General features: G+C 42.9%; 1 protein-coding gene across 1 annotated transcript in view; it reads right to left on the bottom strand.

The window, feature by feature from the left end:
- AMOT (angiomotin) overlaps window positions 1–23,893 on the bottom strand; it is a 63,391-nt gene that overhangs the window by 28,519 nt on the left and 10,979 nt on the right. The window contains exons 3-7 of the mRNA XM_011984532.1: window positions 18,910–19,058; window positions 16,128–17,061; window positions 9,185–9,701; window positions 5,042–5,186; window positions 3,676–3,768 (exon numbers count right to left, since the gene is read on the bottom strand). Coding sequence (XP_011839922.1) covers window positions 3,676–3,768; window positions 5,042–5,186; window positions 9,185–9,701; window positions 16,128–16,999 — 1,627 coding nt within the window. The 5' untranslated portion in view covers window positions 17,000–17,061; window positions 18,910–19,058. The remainder of the gene's footprint in view (window positions 1–3,675; window positions 3,769–5,041; window positions 5,187–9,184; window positions 9,702–16,127; window positions 17,062–18,909; window positions 19,059–23,893) is intronic.

The following is a 23,893-nucleotide window of genomic DNA, read 5'->3' as shown; positions in this document are numbered from 1 at the left end:
CTCCATAAAAAAAAAAAAAAAAAAAAAAAAAAGTAATCCAATATGCTTGTGTGCTTACACACACACATATATATGTATATATACATATATAAAAAAACATGTGTATATATACATATATAAAAAAAGTGTGTGTGTATATATATACTTGCATATATACAAAAACATGTGTGTGTACATATACTTGCATGTGTGTGTCCATGTGTATACAAATATACTCTCTGACCTTAGAATGGAAGAGCTTAGTGGGCACATAATGGTCTTTCTGGCTTGGGTTTTAAAGAGAGCTCAGATGAGCAGCATCTATATGAGGGTTTAATAAATATCTGTGGATGGATATAAGAAAAATAGAGGAAGAAAGCACCAGTATGAGACAGTAGCCAAAACTATAATTTTTAGGAGAATGAAAGAACATGATCACAAGCTAGCATTTGTATAAGTTAATAGAGATTTATAAGTAATCTCTAAACAGATTTTACACTTTGTTCCATATACTATTCTCATCTCAATCTGCCCTCTTCTAGTGGCTGGCTGTACCTTGTTCCAGTACCCACAGCTAATGAGAATATCAGAATATTATACCTGAAGTGATATCACTGAATTCCAACAAAGTAATTCTCACTCGTCCCAAATGATCACTTAAAGATTTCATTGCTTATTCCTAGTTGTAGATGTCTGTTAGTGAAATGGACCCCTTGTGATTCCAGCAGGGGGAGGGAAAAATGAACCATCATGAAACACGCCAGGGCATTCTGTTCTTAACAAGGCCTGCCCTCAAGAGAAACTATTTAACCAGAACCTAATCTATGAGCTTTTGGGATTTTGTTTGCTTGCTTGTTTGTTTCCAGAGCCTAACTGACCCAGGGGAAAGGAAACATCCAACTCCAGTATGCTCTGGCCTTCTACACGAGAGAAAGAAATATCCAGCTGAAGCCCTTTCTAGTGATCCTGCACCACCTAAAGGGGTGAAAAAAAACCGAGATGCACTTGTGAAGTTCAGTCCAGAGGTACAGGCTCAGTAAAAGACTGAGATCTAATCATAGGTCTAGAGCATTTCCCTTTCCCCCAGATTTTACCATCACATCCCGAAAGGCCTATTTACCGCAGTGCCTTTTACCCCGTACATCAGGTCTGCCATTTCACACACGCAAAAAAAAAAAAAAAAAAAAAAAACCTGCAAGCCATACTAAAAGGTGAAATATACAGTTTGAAAAGACAGGGCAAGCATCAGAACCAGACCCCGAGATAAGGCAGGGATACTGGAATTAACAGACTGTGAATTTAAAACAAATATGATTCATATGCTAAGGGCTCTAATGAAAAAAGTAGACAGCATGCAAAATCAGATCAATAATATAAGCAGAAAGATAGACATGTTAAGAAAGAATCAACAATGCTAGATGGTAAAACAGAGGTAATTTTACCATCTTGTTTAACCTCGCAATATTTGTAAGGATCAAATGAGATAGAATATTTATTTAAGTGAAAGAAATGTTAGAAAGCACAACCAAACACCAAAAGAACTTACTACATAAAGCAGATGATGATCATCATCACCACGATTAATAATGAGAATCTGTAGATTCAAAACCTTTCATTGTGATACAACAGATGGTGTATACTAATTTTTAGTATGAGAAGGTTGAGAGTCACCTGACCTATAAAATTAGCAATTCCATGTTTCTGAATCACTTCATTATAACTACAGGGGACCATGACACAAGTAGTTATGTCCCATGTCTTTCCTCTCCTCTTAACTAAGACAGACCTCACACCAGAAACTCAAACAAGTAGTTTTGATTTTTTGGAGGTTAAGTGCTCTTCATCTTGAGACTCAAACCTTAAGTTATAGGAGAAACTTCAATAGGGCAGCCTCACCTTCCTTCGCATTCTGACTTTGCATTTGGAAAGAAAGGAACATTTGTTGAATACGTATTGCATACCAGGTATTGTACTAGCTTAATCCTCAGACCAACCATACAAGGAAGGTACTATTCTCTTCTCCCATTTGCATATGAGAAAACAGAGACCCAGACAGTTTGACCAACTTGCACAAGGTCCCACAGTGGGTAAACAAGTAGTGGAGCCCCTATTTACACCCAGATTGGTTCTACTATACTAGGCTGCCTTCTTCTAGGGTTGAGTTGGTTTGGTTTCTCTAGGATTCCTGCAGTACATTCTCCAGAGAGGCTTTTCAAGAGGGCTTTCCTTTCTCCTGCCACAGTTCCAACCATGCAGGGCCCTGTCAATGTCCCAAGCCAAAAGAAATTAGGAGGGACAAGAGTCATGCCCTCTTCCCTGGCTAGCTGGTGAACTTCACTTTTCCCTCCTAGAGCCATTTGACAGTTTTTTGCTCTGCTGGTAATACCGTCTGATTTACTAAGTTAGCACATTGTATAAACCTGTAGAAGAGCTCCTAGGACACCTGAAATACCATCTCCATACAGAGAGGAGTATGATCTAGCTGATCCAGAACAAAGAATCTATACGTTTTGTTTGTTTTGATCTGAAAGTCTGCCACCCTCTTTCTGCCAGTGAACTAGCTCTGAGAGCAACTGTGATACCACAAAAGCACTTTCACAAAAATTTGTACTAGGCACTGATGACACCAGAAAAACTACATTCCTTACTCTAAGATATGTTGACAAAGGAACAGGAGGTACACGGAAAAGAAAAAGAAAAAAACTGTTCTGAAGCCAGAGCACAACAGAATAACTCAGGAAGGGAGGGCGGTATTGTAAGTGAAGATCAAACGAACTTGTAAAAGCTCGCTAGAAGCTGCATGGAATGAGTTGAAAGGGTCATTTGGAGACCCAGCAAAGATGGAAGAGACTGACAATCCCTACTGAGCACAACTACAGTCAGAGCTACACTGAGGGAGGCTGGGGGGAGAGGAAACCAGCTACAGGCATCTGCAGAAACGAGAGCAGTTCATCTGTTTCTCCCCGAGTAATTCTCCCTGTGGACTCAATCCACTATGAAGTTTTTATTGCTGGTTTTATTAAGGCAATTGGAAATAATTAGACATTGTCTAGCTGGGTGGGGTCCATTAGAGACCGATAAAGAAGAAGATTAATTCATTGTCATGGTCCTAGGAGTATTTCCAGACAAAGGAAACACTATTATGAGGAAGACACAGCTCTGCCCTCCCCCACATCCTCCAACTGTGCAGCCAGAGTCACTAGTTCAGGCCATAGGATTAGCTCCCCTTGCAATCTGCCACTGTGTAACAATAAATACTAGATGCCTAACAAAGGGAGCCCCAGATACAGGTGAAGTATTCCAAACACTATCATCAATCCTGCACATTAAACCTATCTCTACCAGAGCCAGCACACGGGATCTTCTAAGAAAATCCCTTCAACATGAAGGGACCTCACGTTCAGTAAGGCTCTTTATTTAGGTAGCAATGACACTAGCAGGGATTTCAACAGGCTTCTCTAGTTTAATGCTGAAGGAGCAATGTGATGTGACAAGATGTTGTGGCAAGCAGCCTTCTTGGCTTAGGAGGAAAAGAACAGAATCTTCCAACTTCATGCCTGAATAGGAAAAACAATCCTTAGGTGATATTGACTCTGCCCTGGCTGTTCTAAAAGGCTAAAGAGAACAGTGTAATCTTTTCACGCACCTTGCTCCCATCCACACATTAATACCTGTTTCTGCAGCTTGCAGACTTACTTTTTGCAAAGAGCTGCGAGATGGTTTTTCTGGTGTCCTCTGACCCTTCATATTCCTTCTCCGCAAGCTGCTTGTTGGCAGTCTCTAGACGCTCTGTGGAATTTGGAGACAATCAACAGGGTCTCAAATATAAACTATCATGCACATACTATTGGCCCTCTAAATACTGACCTTTGCTAAAACAAGCCTGTTTCTTCTTGTTAAACAGGAATGGGTGACTAACATGAGTTTGCAAATGTGAATCCCAAAATAATACTAGACCATGGCCGGGGAGGAGGAGGTAAGTATTTAATGCTTTCACTCCTCACTGCCAAAACCTAAGTTAACTGCAGAATTCTAAATTTCAAGGAAATTATCCTTCCCCAAATATATAAAGATATCTTTCATTAACCAGAGAAAAAGAGCATCACAGTTACTATAAAGTCTTCAAACTCATGTAATGTCAAAGCTAGAAAGGGACAACTAGCAGCACGTAGTTGGGCTGCCTGACTTTAAAGATAAAATAACCAAAATTCAAAGATAGATAGTAATATCCCTGACCGGGCACGGTGACTCATGCCTGTAATCCCAGCACTTTGGGAGGCCGAGGCGGGTGGATCACCTGAGGTCAGGAGTTTAAGACCATCATGGCCAACATGGCAAAACCCCTTCTCTACAAATACAAAAATCAGCCAGGCATGGTGGCACACACTTGTAATCCCAGCCAGCTACTGGGGAGGCTGAGGCAGGATAATCACTTGAACCTGGGAGGTAGAGGTTGCAGTGAGCCAAGATTGTGCCAGTGCTCTCCAGCCTGGGTGACAGAGCAAGATTCGAACTCAAAAAAAAAAAAAAAAAAAAGAGAGAGAGAGAAAAATCAATAAAGAAAGTACCATTCCCAAGTCAGTAGTTTTGAACGTGCTGAAGGCACTTTAAAGTAGAAATATTTCCCAAAGTCTTCAATATTATCAGGTGAAAGTCAAAAATAAAAGGAGTCAGTGAGTCCTGAAATAAGAGAGGACATTATACTTCAAGCTTGCACGGTCCAAGGGCATGCCTCTGCAAAACCTGTTAAAAAGAAGAGGCAGCACCTATTGTGGGGGTGGGCCAGGTGGGTCCAGGGGTCCCAGCAGGGATCCTGCCTGATAAACACATCAGCTCATCGCTCAGAAGACCAGTGAGGTACATCCACACTTTGATCAATCAAGCTTGGGACTGAGCACTATTGCAGTCATAAAACATTAGCCTGGCACATGCCCAGCCATTTACTGCCCATACCGGTGGGTTGGACAGCCCCAAAGAGCCTAGTTGAATCTTGCTCAGCCCTTCCCTTCACCACCCTGCAGTTGCTTCAGAAGTACAAAGACAAGTCCTTTGGTTCCCTCACCTCTCAGATCCCTGTTGAAATCATGCATCCTCCGAATCTCGCCCTCTAGCTTGTTTCTCATGGCTTTCTCTAGGGCCTCTCTTTTGGAGGATGACTTCACGAGGTTCTCATATGCCTCTGAGACGCGCTGGATTTCTGTCTCCACCTTAACAACAACAGAAAAGAAGATGGTGGTGATGGTAGGAGGTTGATGGGGAAAATGGTCTGAAAACAAACATGCAAATCCTCGGTGACAGCTTCTTCCAGGGCTCACAGATGGCCAGGAGGCAAGCATAACACAGTCAGACGAGAAAAGTTTCAAGGAAGGATCTCCACCTTCAACCATAAGCTTAGTAATTCACTCATGGTGTCATGGTCTTTCCTCAGGTTAAAAAAATAGACACTTTCTACCTTCAGAGGAGATGGTAAGACAGAATAAATTTTATAAATGGTTATAAAGAATTTTAATTTCTGAAGAAAACTCTTAATTTTGAAAATATTAGTAATAATATATATAGTATATAGATACTTTATTCCAAAGCATTCAAAGGGCTTTCACATGTTGGTTCCAGTCTGTACTGATTATCTGCCTAATAAGCAGGATACCTCTTCTCATTTTAGCAGAGAGAAAAGTTAAATTGCCTCTGAAGAGCAACTGTCAGCAGCAGAGACCAACCCTAAAAACCCCAAGCTTCATGAAGCAGTTCAGTTCAATGTAACAAACATTTACCAAGGACCAAATATTTATACCAACTCTTTAAAGTACTATTGGGGGTGTGTAAATATGAATGAGAACATTTTCACTGCCCTCAAGGAGGTTTCAATCCAATCGAATGAAAGAATACAGGGCAAGATACATCTTTAAGAAAAGTAGAAGTAGTGCCATAAAGTACAGACAAGGAAGAAGTTATTCCTCTTTGGGGGAAGTGGGGAGGAGAACAGTATCTGGGAAGAGATGGCATTTAGAGTCAGATCCTGAAAGCTGGGTCAGATTTCAATGAGCAGAGGTGAGGGGAAGGGTATTCTATTCTGAGTAAGCAAATGCATTCCCAGAATGACCAGTCGTCTAATTTGGCTGGACACTGTGGGGTACACAGAGGGAACCTGGCGAGATATGGCTGCTAAGATAGACTGGAGTCAGATCATAAAATGCTTTTAATGCCAGGCATTTGGGCTTTATCCCATAGTCAGTGGGAAACCAGTATAGATTTTTGAACAGAAATTCACAATCAGAGTTGTGTTTTATGACACCCCTGCAAATCTCATAAAATGGGGAAAATAAACTCAAAGAGAAAGAGTCTTGCTCTGAATCAGCCACAATCAGGCAGAAAATGAGAAATTAGACTCCACAGTCTTTCTGTAACTAGTATAGCTCCATTGCACATATAATAACCACACAGATATTTGCATATAATTTGTATAAGACAAATAAACCTATGGCCTATTAAGCAATTTTCAGATTAAATTGGACTCTGCAACCATTCTGCATTCCTTCTGTGTTTTCCACTATCCTGTTTAACAAAGCTCAGGGTACTTTATGGGGAGAAATATCAGGCCCCTAGTGGGACACTAGAGGAAAGGTAAGGTTGCCAAACCAGTCAGATTCAACACGCCTCCATGTCCAAAATTCTGCCAGAGACAGGACTGCCTGCAAACAAATAAGGCTTACACCACGGAAAAGAGCAGACTCAAAAGTGTTTTTCTCTTCACAGATGGCACCAAGATAGCAGCACAGAAGGTGAAAACTGGTGAATGGCATTTAGAGACAAGATCTGCAAGGCCTGCGCCTGATGAAGCTTTTGCATGAAACTCAAGCGCTGGGGACAGAAAATAAACATTTCTATCTGAAAGAGCAGGCTTGGTGTTGGTCTGCTCTGGGCAGCGCTTATAGTTCAAGGCTGTCCAGTTGTGCACAGAATGCAACAGCTGGAAGGCAGTCCCTTTCCTCAAGGTGTGCAGACTGCTATTTCAAGATCTTATACTAATCCTTCCCCTACCCACTGTATAGATACTCTATCCTTCAAAAGGGCAAGTCCCACAGCTCTCAGTAGGGCCTTCCAGGAAAAGCCATCACAGAAGGATAGATCCACTGGTTTGGGCTGGGTGATGGTGGGGGCAGAGAGGAGGGTGGCAGCGGGTTTTCCAGACTTACTCTGTCTACTTATTCCCCTCATGAGCCTCGGGCCTTTTCATTTCCTCCAGCACTACCTGGGATCTACCTTAATTTTCGCCACTTTTCTTTTCCTCTCCTGCTCTACCTTCCCCTCTACTCTACCTCGACACTGGGTCAGCCTCTACTTTCCCAACACTCAAGCTGTTCCAGTTACACTTATTTGAGGCATCTTTTCCCATCTTGGGGAACAAACAACAGCAATCCTATTCTATTCCTCTTCCCTGTCACTGGCTGAACCCACTCTCACACTCTCTCTCACACACACACACACACACACACACACACACACACACAATCACCCTAGATCCTTTGGCAAAAAGGGTCTGTAGAAGAGCTGGGTTCATCCTTCAGTGATTGTATCAAAGATGGGCTGGGATCACTCTGAAGAGAGAGTTTGGAGAGGGGGTGTCAACTGCTAACCTAATCAGCCAGGTTGGGTTTCCAGTGTATGGATATAATTAATTTATTCCACCAAAGTGATGGGGGCAGGGATATAGTTAAAATGAGGGGGTGAAAATACAAAATCAGGGAATAGCCGGGAAGAAACAATTCTCAGAGCACTCCAACAACCCTCATCCAGATTTAGGAAAACTAAGGGACAGGGAAGCCATTTTCCTATATAAAAATCCTGTTTGCCAGGCGTAGTGGCTCACGCCCGTAATCCCAGCACTTTGGGAGACCGAGGCGGGCGGATCACCTGAGGTTGGGAGTTCAAGACTAGCCTGGCCAACATGGAGAAACCCCGTCTCTACGAAAAATACGAAATTAGCCAGGCGTGGTGGCACATGCCTGTAATCCCAGCTACTCAGGGGGCTGAGGCAGGAGAATTGCTTGAACTCAGGAGGCGGAAGTTGCAGTGAGCCAAGGTTGCGCCATTGTATTCTAGGCTAGATGACAAGAACGAGGCTCTGTCTCCAAAAAAAAAGAAAAAATCCTCTGCTGATAATAAGCCCCCATCTCCTTTAGGCCCCCAGATTTGATGTCTGTTTACAAATACTCAGCTCCATTCAGGCCTCTGAAATTTCTACTCCTGGTGTTTCCTAAGGACAGAGTTTCTGGACAATACAAGGCATCCCCCTGTCCCTTCCCCACCTTCACCCTCACCTCTCTGAACAATTCACATTGTAGGGAGACCAAACCACATGAGCTCCACAATGACAAAAGCTGCAAAGAAGCTGCCAAAGGCATAACGCTATTCACCAGCAGCCCCTGGAAGCCAAGAGCTAAGGTTCCTCGCTTGGGGTACTCCAGAGCTAAAGTCCCAGCTGCAGGAGCGGGGCGGGCAGAGAAGAATGTGAACTGGAGATACAATCCTTTTTCTATTTCCTCAGCCTAGGGCTGTCACCTGTCACCCAGCTGTGGTGTTAAGTCCCTCCTGCCCCCAACACACACCAGAGAAAGAGAGCAGATGTTGAATCTGAGCTGCAGAGAGGGACCAAATCAAAGGGTGGGGAGGAGGGATTGTTGAAAGAGAGTTACTATGAGAACTCCCACTAGGAAAAGTATTCTGAGCCTTTTCCAGAACAAGGCAGGACCGCTCTAACTTTAGCTGGTGAGATTTTTCTAGGAACTACATTTATTTTTACATTTAAGATTCAAATTCATATTTGGGAAGATGTGACCAAGACAATGAGCCTTAAGGTGCTGTCAGATCCTTTACCTATACAGGCATCACCAGTATTCTTTTCAAAAAGTATCACTGCCTTTTGGCATTCTAAAAGAATCAATCACGTTTTCTTTAGGACTATGGCATCTGGAAAAACTGTATAATTATTTTTCTCCTTGTGTAAATGTAAGACATTACTTCTCCTAGGTAGACAGGTAGAAGGCTTTTTCCGAAGTTTGACCCATATCTAACCTCCAGATATAAAAGTCCTGAAGATCTGCCACAAGTAATGCTGGGATTCACAAGTGGACACTTTAATGTGGATATTAAACAAGTCCCACAAATACGACTTAGAGGCCCTAATATCCCAAAACGGAAGCCTCACCTTCTGCAGTCTTGCCACCTTCTCATAGCATCCTTCCAACTCCTGCCGCAAGTTCCGATTCTCATCTGAGAGGATCTCAACCATCTGCTGGGCTCTGGAAACAATGGCAAAAGGGTCTGCTGGCACTGGCTGATAAGAAGCAGAGGATGGCTGAGCCCGAGGCATAGCTGAATAGGCCTCTCCTGGCTGCTGCTGTGGCTGCTGCTGCTGCTGTTGGTGGTGATGATGATGATGGTGCTGCTGCTGCTGTTGCTGCTGCTGCTGACTCAGGCCAGGCTGGGAGAGACGATAGTGATCCCCCTGGTGAGCCTGATTAGGAAGGAAATGCTGCTGCGGCCTAGGCAGGTGAGCTGAATGGTCTCCCTGGTTTGGGACCAAGGGGTGTCGGGCAGGAGACAATCTAGTGGATGCTGGAGATTGTAGCAAGGGCAAGGACCCCCCAGAGGTCAGAGAAGAAGTAGGGCTGTGAGGCTGAGAGCTCCTGGTTGACAATGGCAATGAGATGTCCTGCGCTTGCCTGTAAAACATGAAGGGCAGGTGCGGGTTAATTTCTCTCCCAAGGCACTGGGGGAGAAGGGCTCACAAAAGTGAGATGAGGAGGCTTCTGATGCCCCCAGGACACCTGCAAAACGAAGAGCAGGCAGGGTCTGACTATGGGGAAGTCTAACCCTGCCTGCTCTATCTCTGCAAAGACTACAGCCCTTTTCCAGCCTGACCTTCTGTGACTCTGCCTGACAAACAGAGGTGTGATCCCATGAGGGTCAGAACCAGACAACCTCCATGGTCACTTTGTGAAAATCATAGTGATACACACTTGTATACCCATTTGCTCAAGTCTAAACATTTCAAATCATTCTTCTACAAGGTAATTTTCATCTCATTATTTTAAATTAAACCTTTTCTGACATTATACATGTGGTACAGCACACATAAAGATCCTAGTTAAGAAACTATGTTCCATTTGCCAGGAAGGAAACAATGAACAGCCATAGAAACCACCCCTCATCTTGCTATCTGCACCTCCCTTTAGTAATTCATACATTCACCAAAAAAAAAAAAAAAAAAAAGGCAAAAAAAAAAAAAAAAAAACTATTCAAGGATTGGTAGATACTTATATTACAGACACTAAATAATTATTGTTGCTTCCAGTTGTTAATGATTTAATGATTCCCATTAGCAGTAACCATAAAAAGACTTGAAGAGGGTTACAAGCAATGCTAACATACTATTTTTGGTGTAATGAATCACAAAATGTAAGAACTGGAAAGGCCTTATAAGAAAATTATTTAGTTCAACCCCATCACTGGACAGATGGGGAATGAGGTCCAGAAAGGTGAAATGATCTGCCAAATATTAGAGTGGTAGTGCCAGGGTAGAATCCTTCTTTCCCAATTCCCAGTTTCTGGCTTTTTCTACTACCATAATATATTGATTTCTGTGTACTGATATTCAGATTTCCAGCCTATTGGTCATAGAAAGTTCCAGAAAGAGACCTTTGGCACATTATTTAATGTGGCTCTCCCATTTTTGTACCCAATTACCAGGTACAAAATGCTAACATCTAGGTATAAACAATTCCTACCTAATGACTATTAGCCATTAAGGGAAACAATTAAGAGTATGTGGATGGATCACTTCCACTGTCACCACTACCAGGAATAATATCTGTCAGTGTGCACTGAAGACAAAAAGCTTGTTCATCCCCTAGCTCATGCCCAATTAACCTCATATGCTCCCATGTCCTGTGGACGCTTGTTCTACCGTTGGTATTTCTCAATCCAGGGAAGACAGATGGCTAAGTGCATGGGATCTGGATCCCAACAGAGGGAGTCTGGAGACCTCTTCTGCTGCTCACGAGCTGTGTAACTTTGCGCAAGTTACTTAATCTGCATGAGCCCGTTTTATTCTTGAGGTCACAAATAAATTGCAAAAATACTGAGGTCTTCTCATTTTTGGCGCAATAGGAATTACAAAGAGTCACTTCTCTACCTCCCAGTGAGATAAGCTGATCTTGTTAGCGTGTTACTTAAAGGATATCCATTTAATCTTTGCAATAAATTGCATAAAATTCATGGTGGAACTGGGACAAATAACCAGGAGCAATTAACTTTTAACTGGCATTCCAGATGCTAAAGCACATTCCTCACACACACACTCCATTTACCATTACTGTTCATTTATCCATGTTTACAAGGGATCTTCACTATAAGGGCTTTGTATAGCTATAAAATCATTCCAAACACTTTCTCATGGATACCCAATAACCTAGATCTTCCCAAGAGTCCTCAAACCTGTTCAAACCCTGGATTCTGTCGCTCAGCCCCATCTATGCCTCTGGTGTACCCACATTCTTCCAATCACATACATTTGTCATTATAAATAATTGCTGAATATTGAACAGGGCATGCGAACTCTTCGGGCAAAGAAAAATTGACATGGTACTCATGAGTACAACTGGAAAGTTGCTGCCATACATATTTTTCCCCAGAGCTCAAAGCACTCATTCAATCAAAAGCCTGGGAGTTATTTATACATTTATTTGGTGAAGAGTTCCTATTTTCCAGTTTATGGATCTTCAGTTTCCTCACAGGTAAAAGACTACGTGCTCTTTTCTCTCTTTGATTGAGAGCTATTATAATTTCTACATGTCTACAGAGTTAAAATATAATGTCCTGAGATTTGTTGGGGCTTGTGTGCCTCTTTTCTGCTTTGTGGGCAGAAAAGAGGGGCTTACGTTTCATGTTCTCCAATGCAAATTTTAAGGGAAAAAAAAAATCACTATATTAACCTTCATTTTTGTTCCCAGAATTTGCAAGTCCAAGGCCTGGAAGGTATTCTCTTTTAAAGACTGAACGCCCAGTTCTGAATTGGGCTTTCTCTCCACAGCTCCCCTGGGCCTCATCAAGCAACCCAGACCTCTCTCTCAAACAAACTCGGCCACTGGCCTCCCTCCTGCCTGGAGACTGAAAGGCCCCTCCACTCCCTGGACGACAGCACATGGCCTTCCAGGGACCTTGGGAAGGAGGAGACCATGAGGTCTGCAGAAGGAGGTCTCTGGGGTCAGATAAGCTGAGGATGAAGATAAACAGAGACAAGGCAGCTGCCCCTCAGTTCCCCAGACTGGAAAAGGAAGCAGATCTCAGTGCACTGTGATGTTGGGAAAACCAAGGCAGCCCGTCACTGGCTGGTTTGCAAACAAGCAACGGCTTGGGCAGTCGCAAAGGGAGAGAAAGCCCTTCAGTGAAGAACTCAATCTGGGCTTCAGCATCCTCTCACCAGGGAAAAGCAGGATGGAATGAACACTGGGGTGAAGCTCCCCCTGAGAAAAAAGGATTAAGGAATGACAGGGGGTAAGGCAGAGTGTGTGTGTGTGTTGGGCGGAGAGGTGGGGGAGGGATGTCAGAGGAAGCCAAAATACACCCCAAATTAAATAATAACAGTAAGAGTAATGACAGTAATAATAAAGGTGGCAGCCACATGAGCAGCACACTCTCCAGGTCCTTCAGCACACAGCAGCCTGAATCGCTCCCCACTGACACGTTAACCAGGAACAACAAGCCGCCTGCAGACAACAGAATCACATGATTCCATGCAAGCCCTGACCTGCCTCCCGCCACTTCCCTCCCTTTATCCTGCTCCTTCCTAAGGCTACCTGGGCAACTGGGGCTCTGCAGAAAAGGGGACATAGCATACATGCAGGACAAAGGCCAGTGACTAAAATCAGGATCCTCCCCAAAGTTGGGGGAATGGGGTGGGGTAGGGGGTACACTCCTCCCAGAGACAGTAGTAAGGACACAAAGGGAAAGTAAAAGCCACTCCACCCAGCTGACATAGCACCTTCCACCCTGCCACATCGATGACTGGGAGTCCTCACCCTCTGCAGCCACACACACATGCACACATGTGCATGCACACACACTCCACACTCCTGGCACACATGTGCAATCCTGCACACACACTCTCACCAGAGCAGGTGCCACCCAATAGCCTGGAACTCGACTGATCCTCACCACAGAAACTGCCTTTCCCAGGCTCTGCAATGGTGAATCGGTGAATCTGTGAATCCTGGAGCAGGCTGCAAATTCCTGATGGTTTCTCTTGCACAACCAGCTCTGCTCTGAACTACAGAGTTAGGTCACCCTTAGATTCCACTAAACAAGGATTTCAAGAAACCTCAAATCTGGGCATGATTTCAACAATTGAAAGGAGGTGGCTGCTTTATAAACAGAAATGATTTAATTTTTAAAAGCAGTTGATAAATATATAAACCCAGGATGCAGAAAAGGTTCAGCACTTAGAAAGACAAAGACTGAAATTTTAAAATTCTTCAGATGGCTTGGCCTTGTTTCTCATCTGGAGTTCTGGGCATTCAAGGTATTTATTTTTTAAGTGGGGAGAGGAAGACATAAGAAAGATGAAGTAATAAAAGGATTGTTTATAATTTTGTTCATTTTAACAGCAAATCTCCAGCAGTTCACTGCATCTCTAAAAGCAAACAAATGTTTTCTTAACAGCAATTTGTTCAAAAAGTTTGCTTTGCATCCTGATCTGTAATTTGTGGATTAAGGGCTCAGAATGTAGTCTTCTAATTGGCTGCTGCTAGCAGCAGTTACTTGGAAAGGTACTCAAAAACTGTATAGCTAGTTGGTTAAAGGAAATGGAGGAGGGAAAATGTGTCACCACCTTAAAGCAGTACACTTCTGGAAAGCAGTTCAACTACCTCCTTTTGCCAGTAATATGTCAATAGGTGCCACTCCCTCACGCAGGGCCCTGCAACAATTTTACAGCCAGAATTTGCCTGATGCAGACCCAAATTTCATATGGAGCATCCTCCCACTAGGGCCATTTTAGGTTTGCTTATTCATCAAGCATTATCAAGCACTCTGCTGCTCTCCCATAGAGAAAAACTTGTTACAGCAAAACTGTATATTAAAATGTTGCTCAACAAGGGTAGATCAGCATGGGCTCTGTTGCTTTTGAGGACAGAAAGAAAGAGAAATCCACAGATAACTTAGGTGGGAGGATAAAAAAATATGTATCTTCCTGTAAAATACATGCAGCTAAATTTCTCCGGTGGTTTAATCAGGATGGGAAAAAAGAAAAAAAAGAAAAAAAAAAAAAAAACCTCTTTGGGCTCCCTATTATTTATTTAGGGAGATCAAAGGGCTTTTCCATCTAGCTTCAAACACTGTGGGAGTCATTTCAGATCACAAACAATACTGGTGAATGAGTTCTGAAAATAGCTTTCCTAGGAAGGCGGGCTGTGTGCTGAGTGGGGCTGTGGCTTCTGCTCCACACCCCAGCCAACACACTCCCCTCCCACAAGGCAACAGACGTCAGCCCATCAACAGACTCTTCCATACTGATGGGAAAAGTAAAACAGAAACCCCCAGCTTCATTGATATTTTGCTGGCTTGAATGGGTTTCCACTAAGTGAAGCAGTCTTGAACAGATCAACCTTTCCCCGGGTCTTCCGTTTCATTGGTCAGATGGGAATCTGGTTCCTGATCTCTTTTAAACCTGAGTGGCCCTGTCGGTTACCCCATTTCCTGTTCCAAGACACTTATCAGAACATAGGCTCCTGCCCTTTGAAAGCTGCACAGAGGAGGTTGAAGGGTTAGGAAATCAACCTGGGTTAAGAGGGAAAAAAAAAATCCTAAACTGGCAATGTTAGGGGTGGAGTCCAAAGTGAACTGCCTCTGGCTAAAAAAACAGGACCTGGAGGGCAAAACAAAGAAATACCAGGAAATGCTAGGTGCCTTCTCTTACTTTCACCCTACTCCACCCCATGACTGCCTTCTCTCCTGAGTCACTCAATGAACTTCAAGCCAGAAGGTTTTTTCCAAAATAAGCAAGTAGGGTACAGGAGACAAAGAGGTAGACATCAAAGGACATCACAGACCTAGTCTGTGAGCTGCATATAGATGAAGGCCAGCCTAGGACCAAGCACTTCACACCTGATGGCCACCCATCATTACTCACGGTCATGGGGCAGGATACCACACTTAAACGCCACCATTGGTGCCCACAGTTTAAACCTTTTCTCCTGCCCTATATGTTGAAATACTACTGATCAGAGACATGGCCCAAATACTAACAACAGGAACAATGAACAGAATCATAGAATCATAAGATCTAGTGAATATAGCAGTGGGACAAAGGACCTCTGAATAATTAAGAAGTATATATAGGAACAACTAAGTATATAAGACAGAAATGGTAATATTTTTCCTTCTGTATTTTAGCATCTGACTAAAATTTCTATATGATGTGATGGGAATTTAACTCAAAGGTTTAAAAATGTGACAGGCAACTAATAAATTTTCTACCAAAAAAAGATACAACAGTCCAGATTTCATAAACTGCAAGCATAAGGCAAGTAACATTCTGAACCTACATACATACATAGCTCCCCCACCATAACATCTGGGTATTTGTTTAGTGTCCAAAAGAATAATGGTAATTCTATGGAAAAATGATAACTGACAAGAAATACACAGATTTGTTTGCAAAAATAAATGATGAGAACTTCATGGAGGGGAATATGTGCAAGTGATAGGATGTTCCAGACTAATTAAAGTGCAAGGTAATTTGCTTCTACTTCTCAAGGAGGGCTTATGAGAAACACAGACCCCTTCTTTAACATCCTAGGAGACAGGACAGCGAATAGCTGCTGAAATCAAGACTTTTGCTCCTGTTCATCCACTAGGCAGTTGAGGCCATGCTCAACCTACAAAGCTAAGGGATTGTTAATACAGTGCTAATTATGGCTACAGAGGCTACAAATTCAGGTTGGCAGGCAATTCTCTAAGCCAGAAGCCTGTCATGCATTGCAGAGTTTGTTATACCAAACAGCTGCCCATTCCTTCCCTAAGATTCCCAACACACAGCAGAAGCTGGTTGGGGATGAGGTCAGGAAATGACAGAAAGAGAACTCTCTTACCTGGCTGCTCCATACTCAGGGGGATGCTGATACCTCATCAGTTGCCCCTCTGTTCTCCCTGGCTGGTTCAGGCGATGCTCACTATAGAAGTGCCCTGGCTCTTGGGGCTTGCACACTACAGATTGGGGTGGCATGCCCTTGAAGGGATACTCTGGTGGGGGGCCTCGGTGTTCCATGCCCTTCAGGCTATGCTGGTTAGGAAGTGGCCCTTGGGCCTTGTAGAATTCACTGGAACTTGTGGGATTCTTGTACAGGTCATTGGGTTGTGGTGGGGAGAGGGGAGCACTGGTAACAGGTGGATGGGCCTTAACTCCACTGGTGGCCAGTGACATCTGCATTAGTCGTTCACTCAAGGAACGGACATGCCCTTGCTTAAGGTCTCTGAGTCCTTCATCTTGGTGCATCTTTCCAGGATTGAGCCGCTGAACTGATGGGCGTCCCTCGGTCCTCATCTTCTGGTTGGTGACTCCAGTGACATAGAAGGCAGCTCCAACACTGGCATGCTGTTGGCCCCGAAAGTACTGGGACTGAACCTTGGCTTCTTCATAAGTCGGGAGTTCTTCATTATTCTGCATTCTAGGAGACAGTTGCTTCTCCATGATGATGTTTTCTGACTGGATTTCCTGCCCCTGGGGTTCTTGTCGAGCAGCATGAGCCACAAGCTGTTGGTGGTGGTCTTGGGGACTCAACACATCACTCTGAGGGCCCAGGTTCCCACTGCCAGTGGGGAAAGGAGGGCCATTCCCTGTGGCTTGCTGGTGTATGGCAAGTAGGCTGCGATTCTCACTAGGATTGCCATAGCGAAGCTGCTCTTGTAGCAAACGCTGCAATACTGTGGTCCCTCCACTTGGCTGTTCTTCAGAATTTCTCATCTCTATTGCTGGTGGTGCCTTGTGAAGAGAGAGAGAAATTGGGCACCTGGGCTGCCCTTGACCTGGGAAGGGGAAACAGGAAGCTTAACACCCAGTTGATGGATAAATTAGTCCTCTAAAGGGAATGAAAATGGATATTGGAGGGTGAGGATTCTATTGCAGAAACAAAGTAGAGAATTTAACCTAAAATTAATAGATTTTTGGGGATTCCAGGCCCTAGCACTGATATGATGAGGAAAGTGGAAGCATAAGAGCTCTAGGTTTCCTCTTTCACTTTTAGCATGAGCTAAATATTCAATCTGGACTTAACTCCTAAGAATGCTTGAGAAACCTGGAACAGTCAAGTAGGGTAATTAAAGTGGGTAACTTTTCAAGGTCCATTTTCACAGGCTTCATCTCTCTGTATTCTATTTAAGGTAAAAACCCAAATCTTATTACTGTGGAGGTGGGGGCAGGACAGTGGGGAAAATTACCCCATAACAGGATTTGTAAAGCAGCTCAGCATATGAAGCGAGCTACAAAATGCAAAATAAAGACTCAAATAAATAAAAGGTGAAGAGAGCTTGGCTTGCACCAGATAGTAATGATCCCTGCCTCGATGCAAATCTTTTTCTCTGATCTCATAAGGCTCTGAAACATCTTTTTAAAAAATCATTTTTATAGTGTCCATTTTGGATGCTGCTTGGCTTAATAAGAGAAGGACTTGGAATACTTATTACTGACAAAGTTGCCTTTCAGCCCTCTCGAAATAGTCATCGAGATTTGTTGTTGTTGTTATTGGGTAGGAGAAGCTTAAAGGGGAAGCCTCTTTTATTTGAAGTGTGCCTCTGACAAAATTTAGAAATTGAAAAATATAAAGACCATCCTTCTGGAAAGGGTGTATGATTAGCATATCCCCTCCCTCACCACCAATTCTTCTAAACAGGTAATATGGGTTGACTGAAACTGATAACTTTAGTAACACAATTTAATATTCAAATTCTAATCATATTATTGGTTTACAGGGTATACAACTGATTCCTCTTTTCTTGACGTCTATTTTCTCAACTGAAAAATGACTGGTAGATGACTTCTCTCTCTCAGCACTGTACAGTATCCACTAATTCATTAGAGATTCAAAAATTCTTTGGACAGAATCTGTCATGTTAAGTATTGGAATTAAATAATAACGTTCAATAATGAAACTCTCACTTTAAGGATCTTTAGTAATTGGTGGAGAATGAAGATAATGTCACACACAAAGTCACAATAAAGGTCAATTGGATCCCTGGCTCCCAGGCTCTTATTTCTATGATATTAAGTGGCCTGCAATCTCTCTGGAAACATGAACCCCCTTCCTTTGGTCATGCAGAGACAGAGTGACCCAGAATGTATATATAGTATATGAAGAAAGTTCATCTTCTCTCTTCACTTCTTGTTGGTTACTGCTACCTGGCTTCCAACTGTTGTGCTGGGCAGTCTGACAACACGAAGGGACCCTCCAAAGTCCCCTTCATCATATTCTCTTGGGAAGTGCATACCAGTGGGGTAAGCAACCAGTCCCTTTTCCATTCCTCCCAATGTGCCTCCAGGACTCCTGTACTTGAACTGTCAAATTGGGATATTCTGATAGGTTGACAAGCATAATATATAAATCTTTTTTGGTGCCCAAAACTAGAGAGATGACTACCAAATTACTTTTCCTTGCTCAAAAAATGGAAACAGGAACATGTATGGTGTTAAAGCAAAAATGACTTACATACGCTCCCTGCAAGGCAGGGAAATGCAGACACTGAGCTGCCCTGGACCCTGAAAAGTATACCACCCCCTCCCACGTCACATCCACCCCACCCTGCATGCACACAGTCACACATGCATACACACATGCACACGCGCACGCGCACACACACACACACAGAAATATTCCATACCTATTTCTGCTTTCTTTTAGGCTTAAAGCCTTGATCAGGATAGGGAATTCTTGCTTATGAGCAGCTCCAGAAACCGCAACGGCAGATTCCCTCTCCCCTAACACTCAGGTTCAGGGTAAGCGCCGCCAAGAGTCCAACCACTGGTCACTCTGAAATGTTCAGGAGGGGAAGGGAGGGAGAAATAAAAACGTCGTTTCTATTTTGCCACCAATGGCCAGCAGTTAACCAAACCAGTTCTTCCAAGAGAATGACTTGTCCTCCTATGGTGCTTGGCTTTTAAATGAGTAGCAGAGTCCATCTCCACTAGGGCAGAAAAGAAACCTCAGTGTCCAGCAGCTGTGTCCGGAAAGCCAGGCCGGTCTCCAGTGATGGAAATGTTCAGGTCTGAGACTAGAAAGGCTTGCTCTGTTCTGACCTCACAGCCCTAGAAAGCTACCACTTCCATTCCAAGTTGGAAGGGTGGATGATGACAAAAGCCAAAACCACTGTCGCCTTTAGGGTGCAAACTTTAAACCGCTATTAGTAGCAGGGGAGGTTAGTGAGGCTCACTGTCCCACATCCCAGAAGGGAGTGCAGTCATCATAAGGTAGGTTTTTGGTCAAAAAAAGAACACTCAGTGAGGCTCCCAATTTGAGTGCCTCAAGCTCAGATAGGTGGGGCGGGAGGGGGGCAACTTCTTTTCAACCAAGTCATTAAGTATTTATTAAGTATTTATCGACTATTCCACACATGTGTCAGCCTCATGCTAGACACAATAAGGGCTACAAAGACACATAAAATATAATCCCTGCCCTCATGGAGCTTACACTCTGATCATCTAATCAACGGTCCATCCATTCTTGGAGTAGGAAAGTAGACTGCCCTTCCCAACACAGAGTGCAACCCTTCTCCAAGCAGAAGATGCCTCCACTTGCTTTCTTGGCACTTCCATTGCCCCGGTGTCTCAGCAAAAAAAAAACTCACAGACTTACATTATATAGACTAGATGCAAATGCATAACAGACCTGGATTTGAGATAGTCCTTACGTCTAATTTCTGCTTGGACTCTCTGCAAAGCCTTGTCAGCCTAATCAAAATGATTCTAAGACTCAGGAGTTTAAGTGAGATGCACATGAACCACATTCCTATCTTCTGTCCTGGCCTATCTATGATTCATTCATATCACTTAAAGGAAAGGCTTAATCCACTCCATGAGAGGAGGAAAGCAATGCAAAAGAAGTACACAAACATCTCTGTATTTTGAGAGCATGTTCAAAACATTCAAGTTTTTAAAAAATCCACAAAACCACAAAGTGATTAATTTAACATTATTTCCTTGCAATGTTGCCAAAAATAAAGTGAACAGACATACAGTGAACAAACACGGAAATGTGTCTTTCCATCTTGTTTTGGCACAACATATAATCATGATCAAAAGCAAAATCATCTCAAATCTGCAAGGTAATTATTTTAGGGTGTCTCCCCTAATTTTGAAGCAAAGGAACAACTTCTAATTGGAATCAAAGCTGGACTTTTAACAGAGCTATGGTACATAACCACCGGCTTCTATTGTCCAATTCTGAACAAAACATTCATCCTTTTTTTTTTTTTTTTTTTTCCTTTTTCAACTGAAACACCAGAAAACCGCCCAAGGCTTTTAAACTTGAGTCCCTGGAGAGAAACTACCATATGATTATTTTCCAGTACGATTTAGATTCTTCAGGCTGATATTACTGATTTTCTCCTGATACTCAGCTCTTCTCTGAGAAAACTTTACTCGTGCAAGGTCTTTCTTCTCTCAATTTTGTCCTCTGTATCCTTTTCTTATTTATTTATTTATTTATTTAATCTATTTTTGAGATGGAGTCTTGCTATGTCACCCAGGCTGGAGTACAATGGCAGGATCTAGGCTCCTTGTAACCTCTGCCTCCCGGGTTCCAGTTATTCTCCTGCCTCAGCCTCCCATGTAGCCAGGATTACAGCTATGTGTCACCATGCCTGGCTGATTTTCATATTTTTAGTAGAGTCGGGGTTTCGTCATGATGGCCAGGCTGGTCTTGAACTCCTGACCTCAGGTGATCTGCCTGCCTCGGTCTCTCAAAGTGTTGGGATTACAGGCGTGAGTCATCACACTCGGCCCCTCCATATCCTTTTCAAAACCCAAATCACTTTATGTTAACTGGACACAGATCGTTCCCCTACCCTCACCCACCTCGTGCCATCTTTGTCTCTGTTTAAAACAGAAAAAGAAATCAGCCTAAGGAAAAAGCTTTGCAGAGTCCTCTCCAGTTTACTATTTTCTTCTTGAAGAACTTATGTTCATCTACATGTCAAGAGTCACATAATGAGGAAAACACTACTCCATGTATTTGAGAAAGGAAAGGAAAAGACTCCCTGTTTCATGCACAAGAACTAAAATAGTATGAACTCTGTAACCTTTAATCTCCCTGTAGCTTTAATCATGCCACTGCCAGGGGTCTGACATCATCTTCAATCAATAAAATAACTTTGTTTCTCCTGGGCACACAGACTGTCTCTGAGAATATTTGATAGGAAAAAAAAAGAATAATTGTGGTTCTGTCTTTAAAAATGCAATTTGAATCTACATAATCAACTGTTCTATAACAACAACAGGGAAGCAAGGCCAAGCTAAATTCTTACTCCATTTGCAGTCATTGGCCTCTCTCAATACACCTGTGAGTTTGAGCCAAAACATATTAATGAAGGCCTAGATGTTTCCCAAGACAAGTCCCAGAAAATCCACATTACAAGGTGGTCAGGACAGACCAAATTCCCACCCTTCAAATAAATTTTGCAATATGCCTATAAGATCTTCTTTCTATCTCCTCTTCTATACCCTCCCGCATTCTGCCCCTACCTCTCATTCTACCCAACCAGGATAAAGAATCTAAGTCGAAGAAAGCTGTTTCTCTGCTAAATCTTGGTCAACTTGTTTCATCCAATTTGACTCCCTTATCTGGGCCAGTTCAAAGTTTTCCCTGTACCTATGTGTATGTATTTGTGCAAACACACACACACACACACAACCTCTCACAAAAAGCGAGAGGCCCCAGTAAATTCTTACGCTCTCTCAGGTTGGTCCATATTGTAGCCAAAGTACCCTAGAGAATACCTGTCCCAACACTCTTGCAACCTAAGATACCAATTCACTTCATTTGGGATGTGAAAAACAATGGTCCTTTTGCAGGTTATCTCTAAACTTTCAACAGGTAACGGGTAGGCATCATAAACACCGTGGCACAGAGTCTGGGCCTAGAGTCACACTGCCCAAGTTTAAATCCTGGATGTATGGTTTACTAACAGACCTTGTACATGTCTCCTGATCTCCCAAGTCTCAATTTCATCATCTGCAAAATAGGGATAATGGTGCTCATACTTCACAGGGTTGTTATAAAGATTACGGGAATTAATCCATGTAGAGTGCTAAGCATGGAGACTGGCACATAATAAGGCCTCAATAAAACTAAGCTATCACTGTCACTGTTATTTCAAAGTAGCCTCTTTTTTTTAGAAGTGTACAGCAATTTTATGAAGTTTTTTTTTTTTAAGAAACTTTAAAAAAAAAAAAAAAAGAACCTTTATTTGCAACTCAGTCTACCACACAGGGGTCCTTAGATCATTGAAACCCAGAACTGGAAAGGCTCTTGGGAGACAATCCAGTGGTCCCACCCTCTTCTTGTATAGATGAAGATGCCAGGGCCTCAAAGGGTAAGAGAGAGCCAGGACCAAAATGAAAGTTTTTATAATGCCTAGGGCAAGAACTCTTCCACTACAACATATTATCTAGCATTATTTGCCTGTACAAAGAAGATGCTTAATAACTACTTATTACATAGAATTGACCCTGGTTTTAAAAGACTATAAACCTGCTTTAATGCTACCACTGATTTTCCAGTTTCATTGGAAGTAAAATGTTAATGGAAGGAAGGAAAATTCAAGGAGGTAAGGGGGAAGTGTTCAGCTAGAAGTACTACTATAGAAAGGCTTTGCAAATTCACTTTTTAGGCTAAGATGTGAGGTGGATTGAACAGCAACATGAACCTCCATGGATTGATGTCTCCAGGCCCCCTATTTCAGGTCTGTTCAATATCATACCAGCTTGGCATTGGCTCTTACTTAATTCTAGCATTAGTTCAAGAAAAGGCTTAAGAGAAGAGTCAGCCCTGACTCTTCTTTGTTCTTATCTCTACCTCTACGATATAGTTTGGAGGTATGTCCTTGCCCAAATCTCATGTTGAATTGTGAGGTTTGGTGGGAGGTGATTGGATCATGGGGGCAGATCTTCTTGGTGCTGTTCTGACAGTGAGTTCTCATGAGATCTGGTTGTTTAAAACTGTGTGGCATCTTCCCCCGTTGTCTCTTGCTTTTGCCATGTGATGTGCCTGCTCCCCCATCGCCTTCTGCCATGATTGCAAGCTTCCTGAGGCCCCCACCCCAAAGCCAAGTAGATGTTCGCACCATGCTTCCCATAAAGCCTGCCGAACTGTGAGCCAATTAAAACTCTTTTCTTTATAAATTACCCTGTCTCAGGTATTTATAGCAATGCAAGGACATTGCATTGCAAATACCGCAATTATTTTTGCACCACCCTATTAGATTAGGTTGAAAAATTATTTTAAGAACCACAGCAAGGCCTTGGCATTTCCAAATCTTACTGAGGATCAGTGTGAGAGATCCGTTTCTGGGACGGTAACTCAAGGTCTTGGTCGTTTTTGGTCCCAGTTTGACTTTGCCTTGTTCTGAAGCAATTACCTTGAACATGTTTATAGGCAACAAAAGTGATCAACCCTGAAGTGGATGTGAGCAGTGACATACTGTGTAGCAAGGAGAATCCTGTTGCCATCTCCCTCTATCCCCCAGCACACACATCCATTCCCAAAGAGGAGTAGACTATGTCTTCACATCCCCTTCTTTATTATCTCAGGAAAAGTATAAAGGGTCCCTGTAATTAGATGGAGCCTAAAATGAGAAAAGTTTAAGAATA

This window comes from Mandrillus leucophaeus, unplaced genomic scaffold (genome assembly GCF_000951045.1).
Source record: "Mandrillus leucophaeus isolate KB7577 unplaced genomic scaffold, Mleu.le_1.0 Scaffold269, whole genome shotgun sequence".
NCBI lineage: Eukaryota > Metazoa > Chordata > Mammalia > Primates > Cercopithecidae > Mandrillus > Mandrillus leucophaeus.
This window is presented reverse-complemented; position numbering and strand designations above follow the sequence as displayed.